We start from the raw sequence: 23227 nt of genomic DNA, 5'->3' as shown, positions 1-23227 counted from the left end.
CTGCTCCCCGCCCCGGCGTTGCCATGGGCCCCGGGCTCGCCCTTCCCGCGGAGGAAAATGGCGGGCGGGGCGGGAGAGGCGCGGGCCCGGCCCTGCCGCTCGGGCTGCGCTGGAGCTGCTCGGGGCGTTCTGCACCTTCAGGCAGCCCGGGGCTACAGCCTCCGCGGTGATCCCCACGGGAATTGTTACAGGTCCCAATTCTCCTCTCGGAACCCCCCAGTGATGCTCTGAGCAAGAGGTATTAAACCAGCTTGTGCTTGGGATGATCGGACTCCGGTGAAGTTGTGGGAATCTTTAATCCGCATTTCTTTCCTGCTGCGACGCGACCCTGCTCCTCAATTCCCTTGGTCAAAACCAGCTGGTACCCTGGGGCTAAGCCGGGTTCCTTTGATGGGGGAAAAAAAAAGGACGCTGTATTTCCAGAATCCTGCTTCCAGGCAGAACGAACCCTTCCCAGTCAGATTTACAGGTGTGCAGTGATAATTACATGGACCAAGTCACTTAATGAACCATTTAGGGTTTAATTATCCTTGTCATTAAAGAGCTGTCATAAAGCCTATTTCTACAACTTATAGGTCTCATTTTTGTTCTATCTCCAGTAGACAGAGTAATTTGTTCCCTTTTCTGAACAGCCTTCTACATATTTAAAGATACCACGTCTCTGCTCAGCCTCTGAGCATCAGTTGGTGTGATGTAGAATTTCACAGTATTCCAGGACCAAAGAATCATATTTGGGCCAGGGGAGCAGGCTACATCCCTGCTCCAGAAGAGGTTGCAATAACTAACGCAGGAGTCCCCTTCACAACACAAACAGCAGCCACACACACCACTGCACGGACTGACAGCACCCTGACCCATTGTATTTTTGTTCCTCTGGACTGTCTCTAATTAAACAGCATTTTTAAGTGTCATACCTAGAAAAGGGCAAGCTGACTAGAACTACGTCTAGAACAACTATCTAGAACTACAGCTCCAACCTTAATAGAAGAATCTAAGTATTACTCGCATCTTAAAAACTGCATGAAGCCTGGGTGTCAACATGGAAAGAAGTTTTTGCAGCCAACATCTCCTGCACTTACTTACACAATAAGGAGGAATTCTGACTCGCAAGTATAACCTGCTAGGACTGTGACATTGCTTTCTGATTTTTAGTGCTTCTGTCTTGCTCCCAGCAAGTTAAAAATACACACTGTAACTAACAGAGTGAATAAAACATCAAAAGCATGCTGAAACACACAACTTTATTTCAATACCCACAAACATACCCACCACTGAAAGGAAGAGACTCACACTCAAATATATGCTTAGTTTTATTTATAACATTTAAGAAATATTAACATCTCAGGATATCTGGTTTACCATCTAAGTCCAGTCATAAGCAACAAAAAAGAAAATGTTAACTATGTTTCAAATGAGCATTCTTACATTCATTCCCCCCCCCTGTAACGTAAAGAAAATTCAGCTTTATTAAATTTGTGTTTGACTAATGGAAAAAAAAAAAATCATTAAAAACATCTTAACTACCAGGCATCCTGGTTTGTTAATTTTTTTTGTTGGCACTTGTGTTCACCACAATCAAGCACTCCAGTTGGTTGGTTAAATTTTCCCCTTCTACCCAGAACTGTCTTTTTGTGAGTTTTTCTGTGGATTTTATTATTTTGTTGTTGTAATTGTTTTTTTAAATATCTGGATATGTAAGCTTGTTCAAATAACTTTAAAAAGACAAGGAATCTAGGCCTGTCTGAGAAACTCCTTCCCTTGATAACCCACCTATGGGATAACTGAAGGAAGAGACTTGCTTTCATTTTTCTGAATCTTATTAACCAAAAATTAATTTTAATTTTAAACTGAAAAAAGTACAGAAACACTGTATTTATTTGATGGTGTGCATAAACATTACACTCCATACATAGCAAAAATATCTTTTATTTATAATTTACATTTCAACAAGTGAAAATTTTACATTTTTACATATACCATTAAATTTTCACGCATCTACAGAACTTTCACACAATGACACCTGAAACTGTGCAGGCAATAAGAAATTTCAAATACAAAAATGTATTTATTAACCAAACAGTAGTTGAGGCCCCGCCTCAATTGGACATTTTATTCATATAAAAAGTATTCGCCTTCCAGAATTAACACAGCAGCTCTTCTGTAAAAAAAAAAAAATCATACCGCAGTTTATTTAAACAGACTCCTCAGGTTCTGTTTTGATTTCTGTAGATGCAGGTGTGCTCTCTTCTGCACAGGCAGGAGGGGTGTCATCAGGTTCTTCTTTGATTTTAGGTGAGTCACAGGACTCTTCTGTTTCTTGTTTAACAATGTCCAACATTATATTTAGTGGATTTTCTGAAGGAGTCTTGCTGGGAGATGGTGTGCAATCAAATGATGATGTCTACAAAGTGAAAGTCAATGTACATTAGCACACTAAAATAATGATTTTTAGCCTCTTACTCCTTTTGTCTTTTTTCAAATTGCAAATATGTTTATGCTCAGGCTCTCAAAATCCAAACTTTTACTTTGTCAAACTTTTAAGAAAACAAATTCATTTTTTTAATAGCATCACTTTTTTTTTCCAATTCCTTTGAAAAGTATCACCAAGCAGTGATGAAGTGCTTAACACATTACCATGAACCGCTGTAAATCCCAAAGCATTAAAAATGTCACACACACTCCAATACCCATCTACTCCATTGTTACAAATTCCTAAGATGACACATCTTACTCCACAATAAATCCATCCAACCATGGCTTTGCTTTATGGCACGCCAGCTGTCATGGTACTCACAACCAGAAATGTTATCTCAGTTAATTCTGTATTATACACTTGCCATGCCCAAGGCCTCCAAGTCTTAGGCGAGAGAAATGGGCAGCACATTCTGAACACATCTGCTCCCTGCAAAGCGAAGAGATGAAGCAAACAAACTGAAAGCAAAATGCTTCCAAAAATATGAAGGATTCACTTACATTCTGGTAATCTTCATAACAAGATGGATGGTAAATCTGAAAAAAAAGATTGTTATACGATTAAATATATAAAAATAAATTATCGCAGGATCACTGATAATTAACTGAACAGTGTCTATTACACATTATCACATAATTCATCTAGAGAAACTATGGTCTGAGCAGGCTAAGAATGGTGTCAACTATACCTGCAACAAGATTTTGTGAAAGATTTTGTGATGTTTATTTAGGAAATGTTATCATACAGAGGACTGGTGAGTGCTGGGAATTACAGAAGCCTGGTGAGTGCTGGGAATTATCTGTGCACAGCTGCATGCAGGAAGAACTGAATCCATACCTACACCCACACACAGAGACATCAATTTTTCTTTGAGCATTGCAGTGTAAGGAAAAGCTAGTGAGCCCGTAACAATGACACCAGGATTTCAGGCACTTCCAAAGACAGAGATATTTATATATTTGGAAGCCAGAAAAACTACAATGGAATCCTTCAAGAGAAAAAACACCTCCTCCTGTTTTTTTTAATTATTCAGGGGTTTTACTATAAATTAGCATCACATGTAAATAAGATGAAATTACCTTTTCATCTACCCTGATAGCATTCTTCAAGTGCCACTCTTCCTCTTCCTCATCCCAATACTGTTCAAATTGTTCTTGGCAAATTTCACAGCTCTGAAAAGTTATTGGAATAACAGAGATAAATCATGTTATTGCTATTTGCTGAACACATGAAATTCAAGAACCTAGTAGAAGTCAAATAAGGTTCTTTTAAATTAAGTATATTAAGTCTAGAACATGATCTTTCCTCAACACTTTAAAAATCACTTTAATAATTAGTAAACCTTAATTAAAAATTGAGTATGGTTTGCAGACAGAGAAAGGATCACCCTCTGGCCCTGAATACTCTGTCAGTAGAGAAAGGTAAGCTTTACCCCTTTAGCTAGTTAGTCTGCAAAGCATTTTGTAACAGTGTAATGCTGTCTTACTGTCATGTAAGACAATCCATTACAGTGATTTAAATAGTTTTATTTCTGGCAATATCTTGCAATATCATAATTCTTCCCCCTTAACCTGCAATTTCAAGTCAAACAAGGCAGAAATTTTTTTAGTACTTTTGTGAAAAAGTATCAACCCAGAGAATAAAGCACAAAAGGTGCTTTCTTAAAATTAAAGAAAAAGAAAGGCCTTTCTGGTTTCATAGCTTCTTAGAGACTTAGCACGTAAAACTAAACTGCAATTCTAACATTTGTATTTGATTATGACACCAATTAATCTACCAAAATACAGCTCTACTGATTACTTTCAATTTGTGGTATTTCTTTCTTCTAAAGCCTATCTGCTACCAAAAAAGAAATTTTTGTGTTTGAAAGTACCAAAAACCCAGTAAATCCTGTAGTTATTTGAATGACAAACAACCAAAGGACAAATCGCTTACGCTATTTTCTCTACATAAACATTTAACAAATTAACACACTTTGCCCATTTCAATTTTGCTAAAACCACACAATGCCAATGCTTGCAGATTTTTTTTAACTGCAAGTTTCTACTACTCCTGCCCCTGGGAAGCAACCATTACATACACAAATACACAACCTATGGAGGGGCTACACAAAGGCCCAAGTACAAAGTCAAAATTAGACTTTGTACAAAACAAGAATACAATACAAGCCTTTTGAAAAACTAGATTCTTGCTATCTGGCAAGCTGAAACTTACCTCCACTGCTCCAGCTGGTCCAGCTGGGACACTCTGGAACTCCTTCTCTTTGGCAGCTTCCTGTGTCTTCAACACAACCTCTTCATGAGCTTTTTCAAAGAACTGGCTTTTAGCACGCTCCTCTAGATCTGCTATTTCTTCAAATTCAATCCAGTCCTAAGGAAAGTGTTCATTCTCACTCAGACATCCCAAAGTATCATATTTAATAAATGTTACTTTGTTAAAACAGAAATATTTCCCACATGCAGCATTAGCACAGTGTACTCTTTCTCACAATGCAACACTTCAAAAACTTTTACCAAAAAAATCACTATCTTTCAAATTCCATTCACAATGGAATGGAAACAGTGCAGTAAGCAGCTTCAAACTGTTTATTGTCCGTCACACAATTGTCTTTTGTATTCTGACAGGCATTTGCGGACCACTTGAAGTATCTAAGACATCATTGTTTACCACAACCAACTCCTGTGACAATGCAAATTTCAGCTGCAATCCTACAGCACATGCAGGAGTAAAGCACAGAATCCAGCCTGTAATTTATCCACACAAATACTGCATTACTTACTGTTAAACTGTAGTACCATCTCCTGTGTGTAATTTTTCTGCTAACATCTTTTTCCGTCCGGTTCTGGCGATAATGCCAATCTAAATGGTCTGCATAAACATCTGTCTGTGAAGTAGTGAATCTCATTCCACAGGAGTAACACTGAATTCCAGTGTACAGTCGATTTATAACACTATCATAACGCCTACAAAAAGAGAGAAAAATCTTAGCACTTCTTTAAAAAGAGACAGTAAGAAGTTTCTCAGTAAAATGCCTTATTTGCCTACAGTAGTAGGGAAAAAGCAAGGATCTGCTACAAGTTCAAAATACACAACATGACTACATTTCATCCTATTTTCATAGCACAATCAACTTAAACATTCAAAAAACAATGGGCTCTTCTTATTAACGATTCATGAGAAACATGCTAGTGTTGTGTCTCATTCCTACTAGCTTTTCTCACCTAATGATGCACAAATAGCAAAGCCTTCATTTGGACCAGCTTTACAAGCTGCCAACAAATGGTAAAACTAAAATCACAGAACGGTTTGGGTTGGAATGGATCATAGAAGACCATCTAGTTCCAACACCCCTGCCATGGACAGGGACACCTTCCACCAGGTTGCTCAGGGCCCCATCCAATCTGGCCTTGAACACTTCCAGGGCTGGGACATCCACAGCTCCTCTGGGCAATCTATTCCAGTGCCTCATCATCCTCTCAAGTAAAGAATTTCTTCCTACTATCTACAACAAATCTGTTCTTCAGCCTGAGGCCATTTGCCCTTGTCCTATCACTACATGGCCTTGTGAAAAGTCCCTCTTCAGCTTTTCTTGTAGTCCCCTTTAGGTACTGGAAGGCCTCCCTGTAGCAGTTTCCTCTCCAGACTGAACCACCCCAACTCAGCCTATCTCACAGCAGAGGTGCTCCAGCCCTCTCATCATCTTTATGGCCTCCTCTGGAGCCACTCCCAACAGGTCCATGTCCTCCTTGAGTTGGGGCCCCAGAGCAGCACTGCAGGTGGGGTCTCACCAGAGCAGAGGGTGAGAATCACATCCCTTGACCTCCTTGTCACACAGTTTTTGATGCAGCCCAGGCCTGGGCTTCACTGCCTATCACAATCTTAATGCTAAAGTAACAACGCACACCTTTGTGTGAAGCTAAGCTTTCCCACGTCAAATTTCTGTCTCTTTCCTTTCTCAACTTCAAAAAGGCTGACATCAAACAATGCAGGTTTAACCTCCTCAGAACCACAAAGCGACAGATAATTTTTTTAAAGCCTTTTAACTGTCTTGGATGAACTATGTAGCTACTGCCACATTGTTATTCCTACAGTAAGCCCATTCTACTATACGCACTGTCTAAGTTCTTCGACTATGAAGTTAGTGAGGTCTGGAACATTTTGATCTTCATTCTGATCATCATCTTCTTCTTCAGCATTCGGCTGGGACGATGTTTCGTTCGCTTCTAGAAACCATGAAGATATTATTTTATCAAAATTTCAGTACATCATCAGAAAGAAATTATGTCCTCCTAAAAGTTGGGTTTTTTTCAAACATTATTAATACAATCTGACTATGGTCAAACACAACTGTGAAAGAGCTAAATCAGTTATCTTCTGACACCATTTTAAAAAAGCATAAAAGAAAATAAGCCAGAATTTCAATTGAGGAAAACAGTATTTCACCTCAGTGTTTGGCATTAAAATTCAGTCTTCACAGATACAGAAATATTTCAGAAGATGAAAAGACCCTGATTATAATCAAGAACAAGTTACAAAAGCACAGCACGAAAGACAAACTGACTGCTCTAGATAGCTGAAAAGTAAATTAAACAAGATACTAAGAATTTACTCAATCACATACACTAAATTCCTTCCCAAAAACAGAGTTCAGTTTAGAAAAACCTATACAAGAATTCACAGAAGTCTGTATACTCAGATTTACACTTGAGCTGTGGAAAAACTCGACAGTTAGGACATAATAAATCTACATACGTGCTGAAGTGGAATCAGTTTTAGACAATTTGAGGATCCCTGTTTTCAGCAGTTTCGCAAACAATTCATTCACATCAACCTGTCCAAGGTGGTTATCAGGATATGAATGGGAAAGGGCTCCTGAGGAAGAACATAGACATTAAGGCAGCAAAAGGTTAGCATCAGAAATCTACTTCACTTTTATCTGTGTATTTCACAACACCATTTTCCTGTTGCCTCCCATTTATTTCATTTTTTGTAACAAATTATTTACCAACTCTCTGCTTTATCTAGTGTTTGGCTAATTTTTTCCCTTGAAACAGGGAATCTTTGTAACAAGATTTTCCCTTCCTTCATAATGTATTCTGAAGTGCTATCTAAGCTGGTTGCCCAGCACAGATCTCTGCTGGATGGTGGTTCTTGAAATGCAGTACACTATCCTGGATTCATACTTACATATTTCCCCACACTCAATCTACTTTATCACCTAGTTTATAACCTTTCACGATGTTATTGAAGTTTTTCACTACTAACCACTCATACACTGGAATGTTTGCACACCCCAGCACAGCAAGCTAGACCTACAGACTGATGCCTTCCAGAAAAATAGATCAAAACATTTTTTTTTTTGTTGTTCTTTCAGCACAACTTTATACCCAAATCATATGGTTAATGAAAACTAACAAAAGCCTCCAGTGTTTGAGAAAAGCTCCTTAAGAGATGAAGGTGCTACAGACACTGTAACTACACAGACACTTCACTGAGGAGGTTTCCCTTAATCCACACAGACCCAGTAAATCAGGACATTAAAAAAATGTCCATTTTTGTGGCTACCACCAAACAAACAATCCAAAAGAAATAAAAGGAATTCTGCTGTTAACACACCTGCAGGGTTCTGGACAAAGCTTCCAGGATTTGGCAAATACTGCTGACCTTGGCCATAAGGTCCTGGTTGAGCAGACATGAGAGAAACCTGCAAAAGTAAACATTTATGTAATTCTTTGTATAATAATGTGAGTATAAACTTACTTTTCACATTTTATTATTAACTTCTAGATGTTTCTCAATCATTTCACATACACCAAACTCTTTCCAGGAATGAACCATGTCAGTTTGAAAAGACCACAAATAACTCTATGACCTTTCTCCCATTTTAATTTCCCACTAGGAAAATTCAGACCACATCCTTGTTTTGCCTAATATTAAAACAAACAAACAAACCAAAGAAACCCTACCACAATACCTTCAACACCTGTCCTTCTACTTAACAATCACATTTTCCAAACAGTACTGCCTTTCAAATTGCTCATGTTCACCAAAATAGAGCTCCTCAAGAAATTCAAGGAACCCGTAAATGTTTATTAATAAATGCCACAGTTAATTCTTATCAAGAACTGAACCAGCATTTAGTACAGACACACATCTTGAAAGCAAGACTTTTCAGCACATCAGCTACAGTAAGCTGTAGGTAGAAAAACAAGTCTTTATAACACATTTGTAATAAAAATGTTTGGAGTTTTTTTCCTAACTGGTTGTTTTCTGGATTTACACACTGTTTAAGATTTTATCCCATTAGAGGTCTGCAGGACACATTACCTGCTTTTGTACAATCAGTTAACTCTTCGCATTCACTTTTTATCCCCCAAAATTAAAAACGCTTTTTACAATCTCGAATCTACTGCAAGAAATTGTATCCGTTTCACCACTGTAAAGTACTATTTACTCCTTTTGAAGAGAGCATTTACAAGAGGCAACAGCAAAGACAACTGAACTGACAAAGCAAGATGGTGCCAAGAGAATTTTAAAGGACAACAATGCAGTTGAGCAAGAAAGTTCAACAATGGCCCTATCTTCCTCAATTCCCCCGAGTTACGGATATCTCTCTAAAACTGGCTTGTACAGCTGCAAAAAACAGTACAGCTGCAAAAAGACAATTATTTTGGTCCAGTCTAACTTCACACCTTTTATAAAAATTAATCATGTATCATGTAATCACATTATCTTTCATGCTTTACACAGAATTCGCTTTTGTTGAAACTTAAAGAGAATACCAAAGGCTTCCAATTACCTGGTTTTGTTCTAATGTTGAAAATAATGATTTCAAAGACATATTCTGAACTATGAAGTGATTGCTAAGATCCAGTATTTTGTCTAATACTTAAAAAAAGATTCTTGAAACACAGTAATGCATGTCCTTCTTAAATTATCTAGTGATTTTTTTTAGTTTGAAAGTTACTCTCAGCCTGCCAACTCTTTAGAAAAATATTCCATTTTTACAGGAAGAAATCCTGCTAATTCTCTAACAAAAACATTTCTGCAAGCAAAGTATTTGATGCAATCAGCTCTTACCTGACTACCTCCCATTGGCATATTACTGAAATTCCCATATTGAGGACCCTGGAGACCTTTTTCTTCGAAGTAATGTCCAGCTGCTCTCAGTGGGAAGCTCTGTGCTCCTGGGCCAGCTGGCCCATTGAAATTTGGTCCGGGTGAACCATCAAATATATCAGGTCTCTGGAACTGCATTCCATGAGCCGGTCCATTGTAGCCCTGGCCAGGATGATCAACAAACGGACCACCTTGTCCATATGGTGACATTTCTAGTCTTGAGGCAGGATGGTTAGCTACATTTTCAAAACGTGCACCCTGAAGGCCAAGGGGCAAGTCAAACCTAGAGGCTGGCTGGTGAGGTCCATCAAATCTTTGAGGTATGGCTGTTTCAAATCTTGCTTGTGCCTGTTGGCCAGGTGCCAACCTTGGACCAGGCTGTCCGTGAAGTCCATCAAATCTTTGCAGGAGAGACAGCTGTCCAGGCTGACCATCAAATCCAGCTCCATGACATCCATCAAATCTCGGACCAGCCCGACCAAGAGGACCATCAAATCTAAGTCCACCAGCTCCCTGGTGTACTGGTCCATCAATCAACCTAGGACCTAGACCTGGCTGACCACGTGGTCCTTCCAGTCTCAGCCCACCACCTGATGGTCCATGTGGTCCCTCAAACCTGAGCCCACCACCTGATGGCCCATGTGGCCCCATGGGCTGACCATGTGGCCCCTCAAATCTGAGGCCACCTCCAAGTTGTCCATGGGGCCCCAATGGCTGTAAATGTGGCCCCTCAAACCTGAGGCTACCCCCTGGTTGACCATGAGGCCCCAAGGGCTGACCATGGGGTCCCTCAAACCTGAGACCACCCCCTGGTTGACCCCGAGGCCCCATAGGTTGACCATGAGGTCCCTCAAACCTGAGACCACCTGAAGGCTGACCATGAGGACCCTCAAACCTGAGACCAACTCCAGGACCTTCAAACCTAGCACCACCTACAGGCTGCCCTGCAGGCCCCTCAAACCGCATAGGCCCAAGAGGTCCCTCAAACCGCAGTGGACCTCCTCCACCAACCTGGCCTGGGGGTCCTTCAAATCTCAGGGACCCTGCCAGCTGCCCTGGTGGCCCATCAAATCTTAGGGCTCCAGCTCCCCCTGCTCCTGCCAGTGGTCCATCAAACTGAGATGCACCTGTCCCCACCAAAGGCCCTTCAAATCTCATAGCAGCCTGTCCAGCTGGTCCATCAATTCTGGAACTTGAACCAGCAGCAGGACCATCAACAAAAGGACTGCCTTGTCCATCTACGCCAACCCTTGCACCAGTCGGTCTAGGTGAGCCATCAAACAGAGGTCTGTCTTCCATCAGTGCACTTATCCTCTGCTTTGCTTCAATACCTCCAAATCTGGATCCTGGACTTTCTGGAAATGGTGCTTTCTCTGGATCTTCATACCTAGCTCTTTTGAAACGTTCAGTGAATGGTGACCTTGGCTCCTCCCGAACACCTTAAAAAACCAGAACAAATCACATAACCACTCACTAATACATTGTCAATCACTTAAGAGATACAAAATAAAGTAAAATCACATACCAGCTTGCCCAAGAAGCTGTCTTTCTTCACGATTATCAAACCTGCAGAGTGCATCTCCATCTGTTTTCTGGAACTCTGCTGCGCTTTTCCCCTGCTGTCTGAGAGCATCTCTAAATTCATCAGATTCTCCCCAGCTGTCATAAGGATCAGAACCTCTTGCTCCTTTAGTAGCACGCTGGTCTTCAAGTCTTCGTCGACTCTCAAGCGGTGACAGGTTTTCAGCAAATGGTCTTGTAGTGCCACTTACAGGAGAGTGTCTCCTAGATCTTTCTGCAAATGGTTCTTTTCTGTCAAACTGTACCCCCCGCTTGGCTTTTGCCTGCTCACATTCTATTCCAGAAAGCAATGCATCAGGTATATGGTAATCCAAAATATCATCAGGATCCAACAGATCAAGCCTTGACAATGAATGCTGAACTTGTGTCCTTTTTAGTTTAGCTTTATGCTCATAATATGTTAATTCTGCATCCGATAGAAGAGGTTTCTTTTTCAAACCACATTTTTCCTCTGTAGGGCTATCCCAGACATTACATCTGTGCTTTCCTTCCTGATACTGGAACAGCTGTCGGATCTGATGAGCTACCATGAGAAACTCATCTTGTGTTATTTCACCAGACGTCAAGCGGTCATTAGCCTGTAATGTAAAGTTAAAATTTAGACTTCCAAAGAGACAAGAAAAAAACCCCACACCTGGGACACTTCTATGAAGACAGATGTATTAGTATTACCTTCTTAAGTAATTCTCTTTTACTTGCAGATGTCAATTCTTTGGGAATCTGTAAATTGGCATCCACACTTAACCGATGCTGCTGCTTTGGTGCTCGGGGTGATAGAATTCCTTTACCAGCAGGCCAGTTTTCCCGATGTCTTTGGTGAGGGGATTTAACAAGTGCTTGGTGTTCATCATTCTGCTGTGAGCTGAAAACAAGTATATATGTAAAATATAGATTATTCATTATTCAGGATGTAATGGTTCCTACTAGAACTGATCATGGCAAAACATTGCTGATTCACCTTTAGAATCTAAGTATGCATGACCTAGGTATTTCACTAGTAGAAACAAATTAAACCTATCAATTTTAACAATCTGAACACTGCCTCTCCAAGTCAACTATACTGAAGCCAACAGGAGAATTTCCACTGACTTCACACAGAAGTTGTTTAAGAGATAGTAACTTACTTTTTGCTTTCTTCCCAACCAGATTTCCACCTCTTGCCTGATTTAGATCCCTGCCAGTTTTCTGCATTCTCCTTTGGATCTGGAGAAGCTTTTGCAGAATGCTGGGTGGTTGTCTCTTGGGGTCTTTCTTCTTGGGCTTTTTTCAATCTCCTTGGATCACGCACCTCTTGTTTAACATTTCTCTTATTAGAATTTCTTTCATCTCTTGCTGCTTGTGTGCCTTCCTCAACATGAGACTGCTTAGGGCCTATCTGACGTATCTTTCCAATTTTAGGAGTTGATGAAGTAGGAGATAAACTCCGAAGTCTTCTTTTAGGTGATCTCCTCTCTCGTCTTTTTGGAGAGTGTGTAGATGGTGATCTTGCCTTAGGAGAGCGTGATCGTGACCGTTTTCTACTACTTGATCTTCCTTGTTTCCCACCCTGTTTTTCTGACTCCTCTGTAGTTGTGTCTTGTTTCTGAACAGCACCGTTAATCACTTTATTTCTGCTCCCCACTGGTCTATGTTCACATGTCTTATGCTCCTCTTTCTCCTTCTTCTCTGTACTTCTCCTCTTTTCTTTGACCTCCTCTTCCTTCCCCTCTGACTTATCTTGAAGATGTCTTTTCAGTCTTGGATCCCGCTTACTGATGTCAGAAGCCTTAGTACTTTCACATTCCTGGTTTTTACTGTCTTTAGTATCAGGCAGCTTATTTTTCAAAGGGGATGGCGATTTAGACTTTGCTTTGGACTGTTCAAGTTCTTTCTTCTGTGTTTTTTCACTTGCTTTCGATTTTTCTGACTTCGTTGAGTTCTGTTTTTCAGCCTGTGCTGTTTTGTTTCCCTTGGTCTCAGACTGACTGGTCACACTCGGTGAAAATTCTTTCCTGTGAGACTGATCTTTAGTATGAGAAGAATGCTGACCCATCCTATTAAGCCGAGGATCCCTGTTCACTATTTTGATATCATGAAGTGGAGGACTTGGGGACGGTTTGTTTTTTTCAGATTGCGAAGCAGTTTGATGAGGTGGTTTAACTGTCATATGAGGTGTGGGAGACATGTGTTGCTTGGAAGGTGCTGGAACTGAAGCTATACTAGATGATCCCTGCTGAACACTAAGAGATACAGCCTGAAATTGGAAAAAAATCCAGCATTAATCTGCATGCCACAACTCCTACCCAGAGGTGCCAATATTCTGTCTCAAAACCAAAACTGTAATAGCCATGTCTTGAAAGTTATGAGCTTCAGCCATTTAACAGAAATTGACCCACTAACCGCTAATTATAAGCACTAAAATAATGCAGCACCATTACAAATCAAACACAGTGCAAGATCAATATATAACGTAAATACTGCTAAATACGTAAATTTGGCACACGTTCCAATTACAGTGCTAGCTTTCCTATATATTCTACATACTCTAGGCAACACAGCTGCCAAGTATCCTATTTTCACACTTCAGTTCAAAGATGCTTTATTTTGTATTGTCAACTGCCAATATACCGCAAGACTTCCCAACTACTGCCAACCAAGGAACAGACTTTGCTTACAAACAATCAGGCTCCCTTGTTCCTTAGGAACAAACATATTTGAAAATAGCCCAGCTCACTGTCAGTTGAAAGAGGTGAAAGATGGAAGATGAGTCAGGTATCATTCTGAAGAGAGATTAAAACAAACCACAAGAATTCCTTTTTTTTTTTTTTTTTTTTTACATTTCAGTGTAATACTTAAGGTAAAAACTGTTGAGGATCACCAGCTCACCTTGCACTGCTGTAGTAGTCCTAAAATAGCTAGACTTGCCTAACATGAGTGAAAAACCAATGTACTTCACCTCTCCAAAAGAGAGACCCCATCTATGAAAGTTTTATCAACTATCCTACTCACCAACTGTGCTTTAGTCTGTTCCAGCTCCAGCTCTAGTTTTTTTTGCTGAAGTTCTAACAACTGTTTTTGCTTTGCAAGCAATTGCTGCCTTATCAGTTGCTCCTGTGTCAAATTCTTTTGTATTTCAGGAACAGCTGGAGGAGTAGAGGCACCAGAAGTGACAGCAGAGGTAGGTGCATTAGATTCCTCTGGCTAAAAACAAAATAAAGTAAAGTTACATTTAAAATCCTAATAAAATCAACTAAATCCATCTCCTTTCAGTGTTATCACGATCCAGCACCGGGACTGGATCATACAGCAGTTATAAACTGCAAGTTTTTTGTCCCACTATGATTTGCCTGCTTTGACAGGTGTAGGGAATTTAATATCAATTCCTCAATGTTCCAAAACCTAGAATTCAATTAGTAAATTAAAAAAAACCAAATCCTTCAAATATTCTGAATTTATAAATTTCTCTTACCTGTTTACAAAGGTCAGATAATTAATTCTTAATATTCTAAATTGTCAAAAAGCAGCACACAAACAATGAAAACTACATGTATTACCATCTGTTCTTCCAGAAGGCAGGAAAACTTACCGATTTATTTAAAAACTTAGGATTCACATGGATGCTAGAAGTATTCACATTTGGGGGCAGAGGTTTAATTGGCCAGGCAGGATCTAATGAGTTGACTCTGACATCAAGTGCATATAGTTTCTTCAAAGGAAAAATATCATCCCATGTGGAGCGTAATTTAAATAAACTTTTCCTAGTATTTTCATCCACCTAAAACAATAAAACAATTCTATGGCTTGTTAAGTTAATATAGAACAATTTCTTAAACTTTTCTGTAGAACTTAAGATTTCATTCATCTCCTATTTTTATCTTGCCATTTCAACATACTGAACTTGCTACACAAAATTTGTAAGCAGTGCAGACAACACATCTCTATCAATGGGATCAGTAACAGAAGCTCAAAGGTGCAATTGTTGTTTCAAGGCCATTTGAAGATTTTATTGTGTATTACCATGCTCTGAGAATTTTCTTTCAACTTTTCCATTAGCAAAATTCTCATTTTACTGGCCCAACTTCTGTGGAAAAAATACAGTAACAAAAGTATTGAAAGGCAACCGCCTCTGAGACAATACATCATTCAAGTGTTTGTGCCAGAGTATAACAGTGACAAACAAATCAAGAAAAAACAAACTGAATGGAAAAAAAAGGTGTTTTGCTCAGCTGTTTAGTCACTGAAGGATTTTTTTGGACAAATGCAATAAAATGAGTATTCGCTAAAATGAAGTCAATTACTATTTCAGTTCAGCTGCAGAATTAGACCCATCTATGTATGAGTCACAGATCAAATGTACTGGTAGGACCAGAAGCCCATTTTATCTCTTTAAAAACAATTGGATTATCTTATGGCAGCTAAATTAGAAATTTACAATAAAGCAAAATTTAGTTAATCTCATAACTTAAATCGCTCAATTAAACAATAAATAAAAAAAAATTAAAGGACAAAATACATGCAGCTGTCAAATTTCAAAATCCCAATTCAATCATTAAGCACTGCCCGTGTAGATGATTTGTGCTGCCATTTTCAGATGACATAGAATATTCTGGAAAGTTTGGAGGTTCTTTTGGGTAAAAGCAGGAGCTTCAATAAAAGTAATTCATACTTAGTAATTGGGGGATGATGCCTCTATACAATTTCCCATGAGAGGCTTCACTGAAGTTCACTGCAAAAATGTGCAGGAATGACTAAGCAAACAGTTCTGAATTCAAGAGTCTAAAGATACCTTAGTGACCATTTACTGATAAAACCCAATGCCTGTGCTGGAATTCTACACACATCTTTAACCAGCTAAGCTATCAGAAATGACTGCCACTTTACACATATAATTAGTACACATAAATAGTTCTAGCTAGATTACTAGCAAGTTAACATATAAAACTCTGAAGGTGAGTTATTATCCAGAGCTTCAATCAGCTGCAACTTTAAACACAACTTAGCAGAATAGCACTCACAATTTAACACCAAAAAACCAAGTAAATCTATCTCTATCTGCTCTACACACAGGAGTTTAAATCTTCTACAGTCACAATCACAATCTATTCCTTACTTCATCACACACTTTACATCTGAAAACCATATACAAAGCGTACTGGGATTTCAGATCCTCACTGATATGTAATGATAAATATGCAAAAGCTTCATTCATCTCATTCTTATGGAACACCACTTTCTTGTAACATACAGGAAACCACAGAAGTTAACCCTTCTTTTCTGATCCAACTTAAACCCATTCAAGTCTGGCCTTTCAAAACATGGACTTTGATATGCTTTTCTCACTGAGAAGTATGCACAATTACTTCACCAGGCTTCAAGATAAGCCAGTGAAGCCAGAATTAAGATATGGCAGCAGCTTTCAATGTTGAATGAAAACATATTTATAATAGTAACACATTTTAAGGTCCTTCTCTCACACAGTCACAGCATTTTTTTCAGCTGACAGACCACCAAGAGAGAACCAGGTGTCAGTGCTACTCCCTCTTGAGCTTAAGCACTCATTCTGCGCAATGGGAATTATGTAAATCAAACAAATTAACTACAGGAGAGTGAGGCTTTGAGAAATCCACAAAAAAAACAATTCTCAGTCTATTCGTCTATTCTTTGCATAAGGACTATTAACTATCTTAAAATTAAACCAATGCTTCATAATTAATTGGTCTATACATTACAAAAAGTCCATCCAGCTAAGCCATTAACAGTCAAGAGCCTGTTAGTAAAATCTTGCCTTGTCAAGAAAGCTACTGATGTTTACACACCAAATTAAGTAATACTTTGCATCTTTCAGCTAACGTACATGCTTGATAGCAGAAGGAATAATCTCTCACAGTATAGACATTGAGATTTATAAAAACCAATCAATTTGTATAGTTCACCACACAAGAAAACCCAAACCTGAAATCACGTACTTATTTTACCAGGAACAAACTTTGCTTAGAATACAGTACTTTTCTGAAAGTGTATATATACCTTTTCAAATACACAAATAAATGTTGCAACTAGGTTTTTAGTAAATGCTGTGAGATACTCTCTTCCCACATTCTTGACAATGGAATCCATTAGGTACATAACGGGTAGCTTCTCTGATGCAGGAGCCTGGAGTAATAAGAAGAAACTGAGAAGTTTAGTACAACAAAAACATACTTTAACCTTTCCAAATAAAGGGATTACCAATCCCAGAAATACAGACCTCTCTTTTTGGTTGCCACTATACATACCAAGGGATTTGGTTTGGGATTTTTGTTTATACAAAAACTTAATCTGAAAAATGGACACTCAGTTCAATGTATAATGCAGTGGGTCTATCACCCAAAAAAAAAAAAAAAAAAAGAACACCTTAGGTTTGTGTATCAAAGCTTTAGAAAAAAGGGGGGGAAAAAAAGAGGAAAAAAGAAGCCCATGAGACAGTATTGCCACTAGTGTACCGAGTGTAACCTTTCCCTTGAGGAAGCAACTTAGCACGAAACCACTGTCAGCACTTCAAGGAACTTCTAAAAATCGTTTATAATTCAAACCTCCTGGGTGGATTTTTCTGGTTTTCACAGAACACAAATTAGACTTCTGGCAAGTAGCCCAAGTCAGTGAACTTCTGTAGCTGTAAATTATACGTTGATTATCACAGTTTTTTGTAAATTACATGTAGAAAAGGTTGCAATTATTTCACTGTAATCCAACCGGATATAGCAGAGTCCCATTCACTCTTGGCACTTGCAGACGGCGATGGTTCTTAATTCCAAAATGCATGCAAAAACAGTCAGAATAGAGTTCAAAATCCAGTCAAAACTCAATCATCTGGTCGACTGGGTAAATGCATAGACAAGCTCAGGAACTGCAACCACCATTTTCATAGAAGGTTGTCTTCAAGCTCTGGACACAGCTTTGCTACAGGAGGCTTGGGGGGTTTTTTGTTTGGTTTTGGTTGGGTTTTTTTAAAATCCTTTTTCAAAACTCATACTAAGGTTGTGCGATAAAAGTGTGGTGACCCTGGACTGCTATAGCAACTTCCAATTTACAGAAAGCAGTACTGGACCAAGAGAAGTGATTTTAATGCCTGCCAGTGGCTTTCACAAAGCAGAAGGCACAGCAAAGTTCCAAAAAACATCAGCAAGTACAGAGACTTGTTGAAGAGGACATGAAAGAACACAAGCAGCGTGTGTTGACCATGAACCCCTGGGAAGAGCTTCCACTTGCAATACTTTAAGTTCCATTCACCATCTGGTAAGCTCTGAATAAAAGCAGAACAACTTCACGCACTGGTCATTTTAAACAGACTACTAGATTAATTAACGAAACCTTAATTCGCAGGCCCATTCCATTATCCAGACACGTGTGAAGTGCTGCTGCTTCACCATTTTAAATTCAATTCCTCCCCCTTTTAGATGGTTGGCAGAAGGGCACTCACTCAACAGTATTTTTACATGGGCAATCGGGCTTCCTCACCCTTAAAAGGTACTAATTTACCATAACCTGAAACTTATTATTGAAGAGGGCAGAATTCCTGGTTAGTTGGGTGGGATAGTAGAGGGGGGTGTCACTGCCTTTGAACACACTGGAAAAAAGTAGAAACAGGCAGGTGATGCATTTTGTGCATAAAAAGACAAAAACCCAGCTATGTTAGCTAGAACTAATTGCAGCACATTAGAAGTCAATTTCATGCTGTGACGTAATACTGAACTGTAAACAACCTAATGTGCAAGTGTTAGAAAAAAGCATCACTTAAGTCTCAGACACAAAAGACTGCGGATCTGCAGCTTTTTAAAATTTCTGTGGAATACTGGCTTCTTCTTTGAAGCAGCCTGCACAATGGCACATTAGAAACACTCCAGTTCTGAGTGCCTTCTTTTATAACAAAATGACAGCATACCACTTCTGACTTTTAGTCAGCTGGGTTAGAGACATAAAGAGCTGTCCCAGAAGTACCTATGCCCAAGAGCTACTCCCCAAGTTGAATTCTTCCATTTCACCAATGCAGGAAAGTAGCTCACTACACTCGGCTAAGCTGGAAGTTTGAGATGCTGGGGAAGCATTAGTAGCAAAAGCACTGGAAGAAGTTTGACTGTCCCTTTCATCATGCATCAGACTGTTACAGCAATCATACACGGAAACACCATCATCTAGGTAAGGAAGCCGACTTCCAACTCTGGAGCGCAATTAGCAGTGCAGCAGCGTACCCTGCTCCAAATGTAAGCTACTCGGGTGTCGCATTTTAAGAAACGTGACTTAAATATGATTGGAATATTTAAGTCTTCTCTTCTGGAAGTGTTTATTATGTCAAGGTACCTAGCACGTATTGCAATAACCACAAAAGGGAATCCCACACCGGAATGCATTTTGTTTCCAGGAGGTCTCTGCAGCACCCCCAAGCAAGAAAGATGCCCACACGACCCTAATCAAAAGGCAGGGAGGTGCCGCATAATCACCAGAACGCAGAAGAACACTAACTCTGAGCTCAGCATAATATTAAAGACTTCTTTACAAAACTCCCACTGTTCCTTCAAATAACGTAGGAAAGCTATTGTTGGAAATGTGTGGCTCTTTTTTATTAGTTTCCTAAAAGATTTCAAGTTTAAAATAATATCTGGCAATTCAACCCCAAGTCACAAACTTGTGAAAAAATTTGTTAAAAAAAAAAAGAAAAAAGCAACTTTGTATACAAAATGGGTCTTGGAAACAAACTCTGCACTATACAATGGTAAATAAAAAGACAAATACATATTTCACACTTTTTATTTACAAACTTTATAATACCAGTCACACATTTCAGAACCATTTATTAAATTGTAAAGCAGACCACTCAAGTTTTACACTAAACAAACTGTCTCCAGGCAACACTTTTTAAAAGTGGCTTAGTAAAGGAGATCACTTTCCCAGAAACAACTAAAAACTTGCCTTGAATAAACTACAGTCATAAACAGTAACTAGGCAAAACTAACCATTGATACAGGTTTTAAGACATCCTTTAAAAAACCCCCACACTTCAGGGCAGGTTCTAAATCACCCAGAAATAAAAAAAAAAAAAAAAATTGACAGCATTGTTATTCATCACAAATCATTTTATACACATCCACTGCCCTTTAGGAGATATAATGGTGAGAGCTATTAGATTATGAGGTCACCTCCCCAAGGAATGGCAAAAGGCAAACTCAGCCACTGGCAGCATTTAAAACTAGACTGGAAGAGGTCTGTGGCACACTAAAGACATCCTGCATTGATAGAAAGACAGATTAAAGATCTTAAAAGATGTTTCCCACCCCCACCATTAGATAGTACAATTCTCACCATTATAAACCACGATTAAAGCCAAAGAAAAAAGCCTTTTAACACCTGAGATCAGAGGGAGCAAGGGAAACAACGGGGGAGGGGTGGCTGGCACGAACAGGGGGGGTGGGGGATTGAAAGAAGAACCCTTTTCTTTTAAAATGCTCGCTAAAATGGTGCCGCAAACCCCCATGCATGTACAGTAGCTGACTGATGTCAGCAACTGCCTGGGCTGGGCTCAGAGGGAGCCTCCTCTTTCCCTTTTTATATCATGTGCCTTTCAGACGCCATGTTAGGATCCTACAGGCTGCTGCAGTTTCTACAGTCAGGGGGAATTTCTTCTACCACATTCTCAACTAATAAACTTCTCTAGCCAAAACAAAATACGCACACAACGCTAGTGCTACTCGGGGCACAGACCACCTGAAATCCAAATAGATTATCCCAAGCCCAGAGAATTTTCTTTAGCGAGGCAGAGCAAAACAATCCCATCACCACCACACACACTTCTCTAACGAAACAGATGATCACCTTTCACCCACAAACTTTTTTACGATATATGGGAGCCTCCACCCCTCAATCTCTCACAGGGACCGCACTAGGGAAACAGCTTTAACTTATACTGGGGAAATAGCTTCAACTTATACTTAAAGGTCACTATACTCAGCCCTTCAGTGGCGGACAATTTGCGTTCTAGAAACTTAACCTTATTTTCCTTTTAGACCACCCCCCAAGAAAAACCCAACTCTCCACGAGGTCTCCCCACTCAGGTCCTCTCTAATGATTGCAGTATCCACCTACGGTAGAAATCGCCTAAATGCAAGGGTTTAGTCATCAGATTCGGACACCGAATCCAGGCTGCATGTCGGGGGAAAACCCCGCTCCAAGGGCGAGGAAGTGCAGCTGCCCAGTCACCGCCGGGCCGCCATGTTGTGCCTGCCATTTACGCGGGGCTCCCAGCGCGAGCCACGCTGCCCTCCTCCCTCAGCTCTTCCTGGGCCGAGTCCCAAACCCCTCCCTACTCCCAACAGGCTGGTGTGGGGGCTGCTCCCTTCCCTCGAGTCCCCTGCTCCCTGTGCGATGGGGGAGTAGAAGCAGCAGCGGCACCCTTAAGCTTCGCGATGGAAGGAGGAGCCCCCGCCCGCCGCCTCGCCCCGTTGCTCCCTGATCCCAGCTGAGACACGCTTCCCTCCTCCGCCTGTTTCCCCCACGGCGACCCCCGGCCTCCTACACCCCCGTCCTCCCCCAACTTCGTCCAAATCCTGCTCTCTCTGTTTGCCCCGGCCCAGCCATGCCCACCCCGCCCGAGCCTCTCCCCCTCTCTCTCGCCCCAATTCCCGACCCTCGGGCCCTCTCGTCCCCCGGCCCTGCTGTGTCCCCCTAAACCGCCTCCGCCGCTCGGCTCCCCCCGCGCCTGTCCTGCGGGCCCCCAGGCCGCCCTACCCCGCTGCCCCGGCCGGTCCCCCCAGCAGTATAGGTAGGAGTAGTAGTCGGTGGAATATAAAAACCTTGGCGATTTGCGCCTCGATCAGGGAGACGATGTCCTTGGCGAAGGGCACGTTCTCCTCGGCCAGGATGGTCAGCATGTTGATGTGCGGCTTGCTGTTGAACGTCAGGTCCTCCAGCGACGACTGGTAGTCGCGGCACGCGTCCTCCCGGGCCTCGCTGCTGCCAGCGCTGCTCTCCGGGGCCGACATGCTGCTCCGACCAGGACCCGACCCACCGACCGACAGCCCCCTCCCCGCGATTCCCCGCAGCCGCCGCCGAGCGATGCCGATGCCGCCCCCCCGCCGCTGCCGCTGGGCTCCTCTACCGCATCCTCCACGCTGAGGCTCCCGCTGGCTGCGCTGCCGGTGCCGCCGCTCCTCGGGCCGCCGCCGGCTCAGTCTCCGCGCTCACAAAATGGCGGCGGCGGGCACGGCTCGCGAACCGCTTCCCGCAGCCGTTGCGTCATGTGAAATTGCGCTCAGGAGAGGGGCCGGCGCCTTGGAGAGGCCCTTTTGTTCGCCGGACGCGCCCTGATTGGCTGGCGCCCCGCCTGCGCGGCTCGCTATTGGCTCGCCCTTCACCACAGCGGTCTCCGATTGGCTGGCACCGCCCTTCCTCACCGCTGACTGGCTCCTGCGCCCAAGTCCCGCTCTCGCTCGCGCGTCCCGACTCGCCATTGGCCACGTCTCCCGTCCCGCCCCGCCGCTTCCTCCCGCCTTCCCGCTCTGCCCCGAGCGCTGATTGGTGCTGGCGTAGCCCCGCCTCCCGCCGGGCCCGCCCCGCCCGCCGTTGGCTCAGCCCCCACAGCCCCCACACGGGAGCGGCGGCCGCTCCCAGGGCGCTGGGATTGCCCTGCTGTATGGGAAGCGCCTGGGCGAGGAGCACTGGCCGTGAATAAAACCACATGAAGTTCCACCTCAGCATGAGGAAGAACTTTTTTTACGTTGAGGGTGGCAGGCTGCCTTGGGAGGTTTGTGCAATCTCCCTCTGTGGAGACATTCCAAACCCACCTGGACGCGTTCCTGTGTCACCTGCGTGCGGGTTTTGGGATAGGTGGTCTCCAGAGCTCCCTTCCAGCCCTGACAGTCCCGTGACTGTGAGTCGCTCGCCTCGGCAGCGGCCCTGCCCTCCGTGTTCCTCTGGCGCCGTCCCTCTAAGCAGTCACCCCTCGCACCAGCGTTCCCAGGTCTGCACAGCCGGGAGCCGCCGGAGAGAGCTGGGAGTACAGGGAGCGAGAGAAAAGTAACAAAACCTGCCTTTCCTCGGTCATTA

General features: G+C 41.8%; 1 protein-coding gene across 7 annotated transcripts; it reads right to left on the bottom strand.

Moving 5' to 3' along the window:
- Positions 1–1292: 1292 nt before the first annotated feature.
- Positions 1293–22669, bottom strand: PCF11 (PCF11 cleavage and polyadenylation factor subunit). 7 transcript variants are annotated; one of them, XM_041483623.1, is made up of 16 exons: positions 21976–22669; positions 17180–17305; positions 14739–14927; positions 14162–14353; positions 12298–13406; positions 11846–12035; positions 11118–11751; positions 9554–11031; positions 8090–8177; positions 7226–7345; positions 6588–6693; positions 5253–5436; positions 4688–4843; positions 3553–3645; positions 2974–3009; positions 1293–2401 (listed from the first exon to the last, which is right to left on the bottom strand). In XM_041483623.1, the coding sequence occupies exons 1-16, from the start codon at positions 22162–22164 to the stop codon at positions 2192–2194; spliced, it is 5100 nt and encodes a 1699-aa protein (XP_041339557.1). In that variant the 5' UTR covers positions 22165–22669; the 3' UTR covers positions 1293–2191. The 7 variants fall into 7 exon arrangements, with proteins under 7 accessions (XP_041339557.1, XP_041339558.1, XP_041339556.1 ...); XM_041483624.1 differs by having other exon boundaries at positions 6588–6696; positions 14739–14858; positions 21976–22667; XM_041483622.1 differs by having other exon boundaries at positions 6588–6696; positions 21976–22666.
- Positions 22670–23227: the final 558 nt, after the last annotated feature.

Source organism: Pyrgilauda ruficollis, unplaced genomic scaffold (genome assembly GCF_017590135.1).
Source record: "Pyrgilauda ruficollis isolate IOZ18807 unplaced genomic scaffold, ASM1759013v1 scaffold60, whole genome shotgun sequence".
In the NCBI taxonomy this organism is placed as follows: Eukaryota; Metazoa; Chordata; class Aves; order Passeriformes; family Passeridae; genus Pyrgilauda; species Pyrgilauda ruficollis.
Note: the sequence above shows the minus strand (reverse complement) of the source record. Positions and strands in the feature narration are given on the sequence as shown.

Bases quoted from the DNA above. Each gene is read 5' to 3' on its own strand.
- PCF11 (XM_041483622.1), bottom strand. From the start codon at position 22,164: ATGTCGGCCCCGGAGAGCAGCGCTGGCAGCAGCGAGGCCCGGGAGGAC. The intron at 12,036-12,297 runs GTAAGTTACTAT...ACTTGTTTTCAG, and splicing joins GGTTGGGAAGAAAGCAAAAA to CTCACAGCAGAATGATGAAC. The intron at 6,697-7,225 runs GTATGTAGATTT...CATGGTTTCTAG, and splicing joins AACTGATTCCACTTCAGCAC to AAGCGAACGAAACATCGTCC.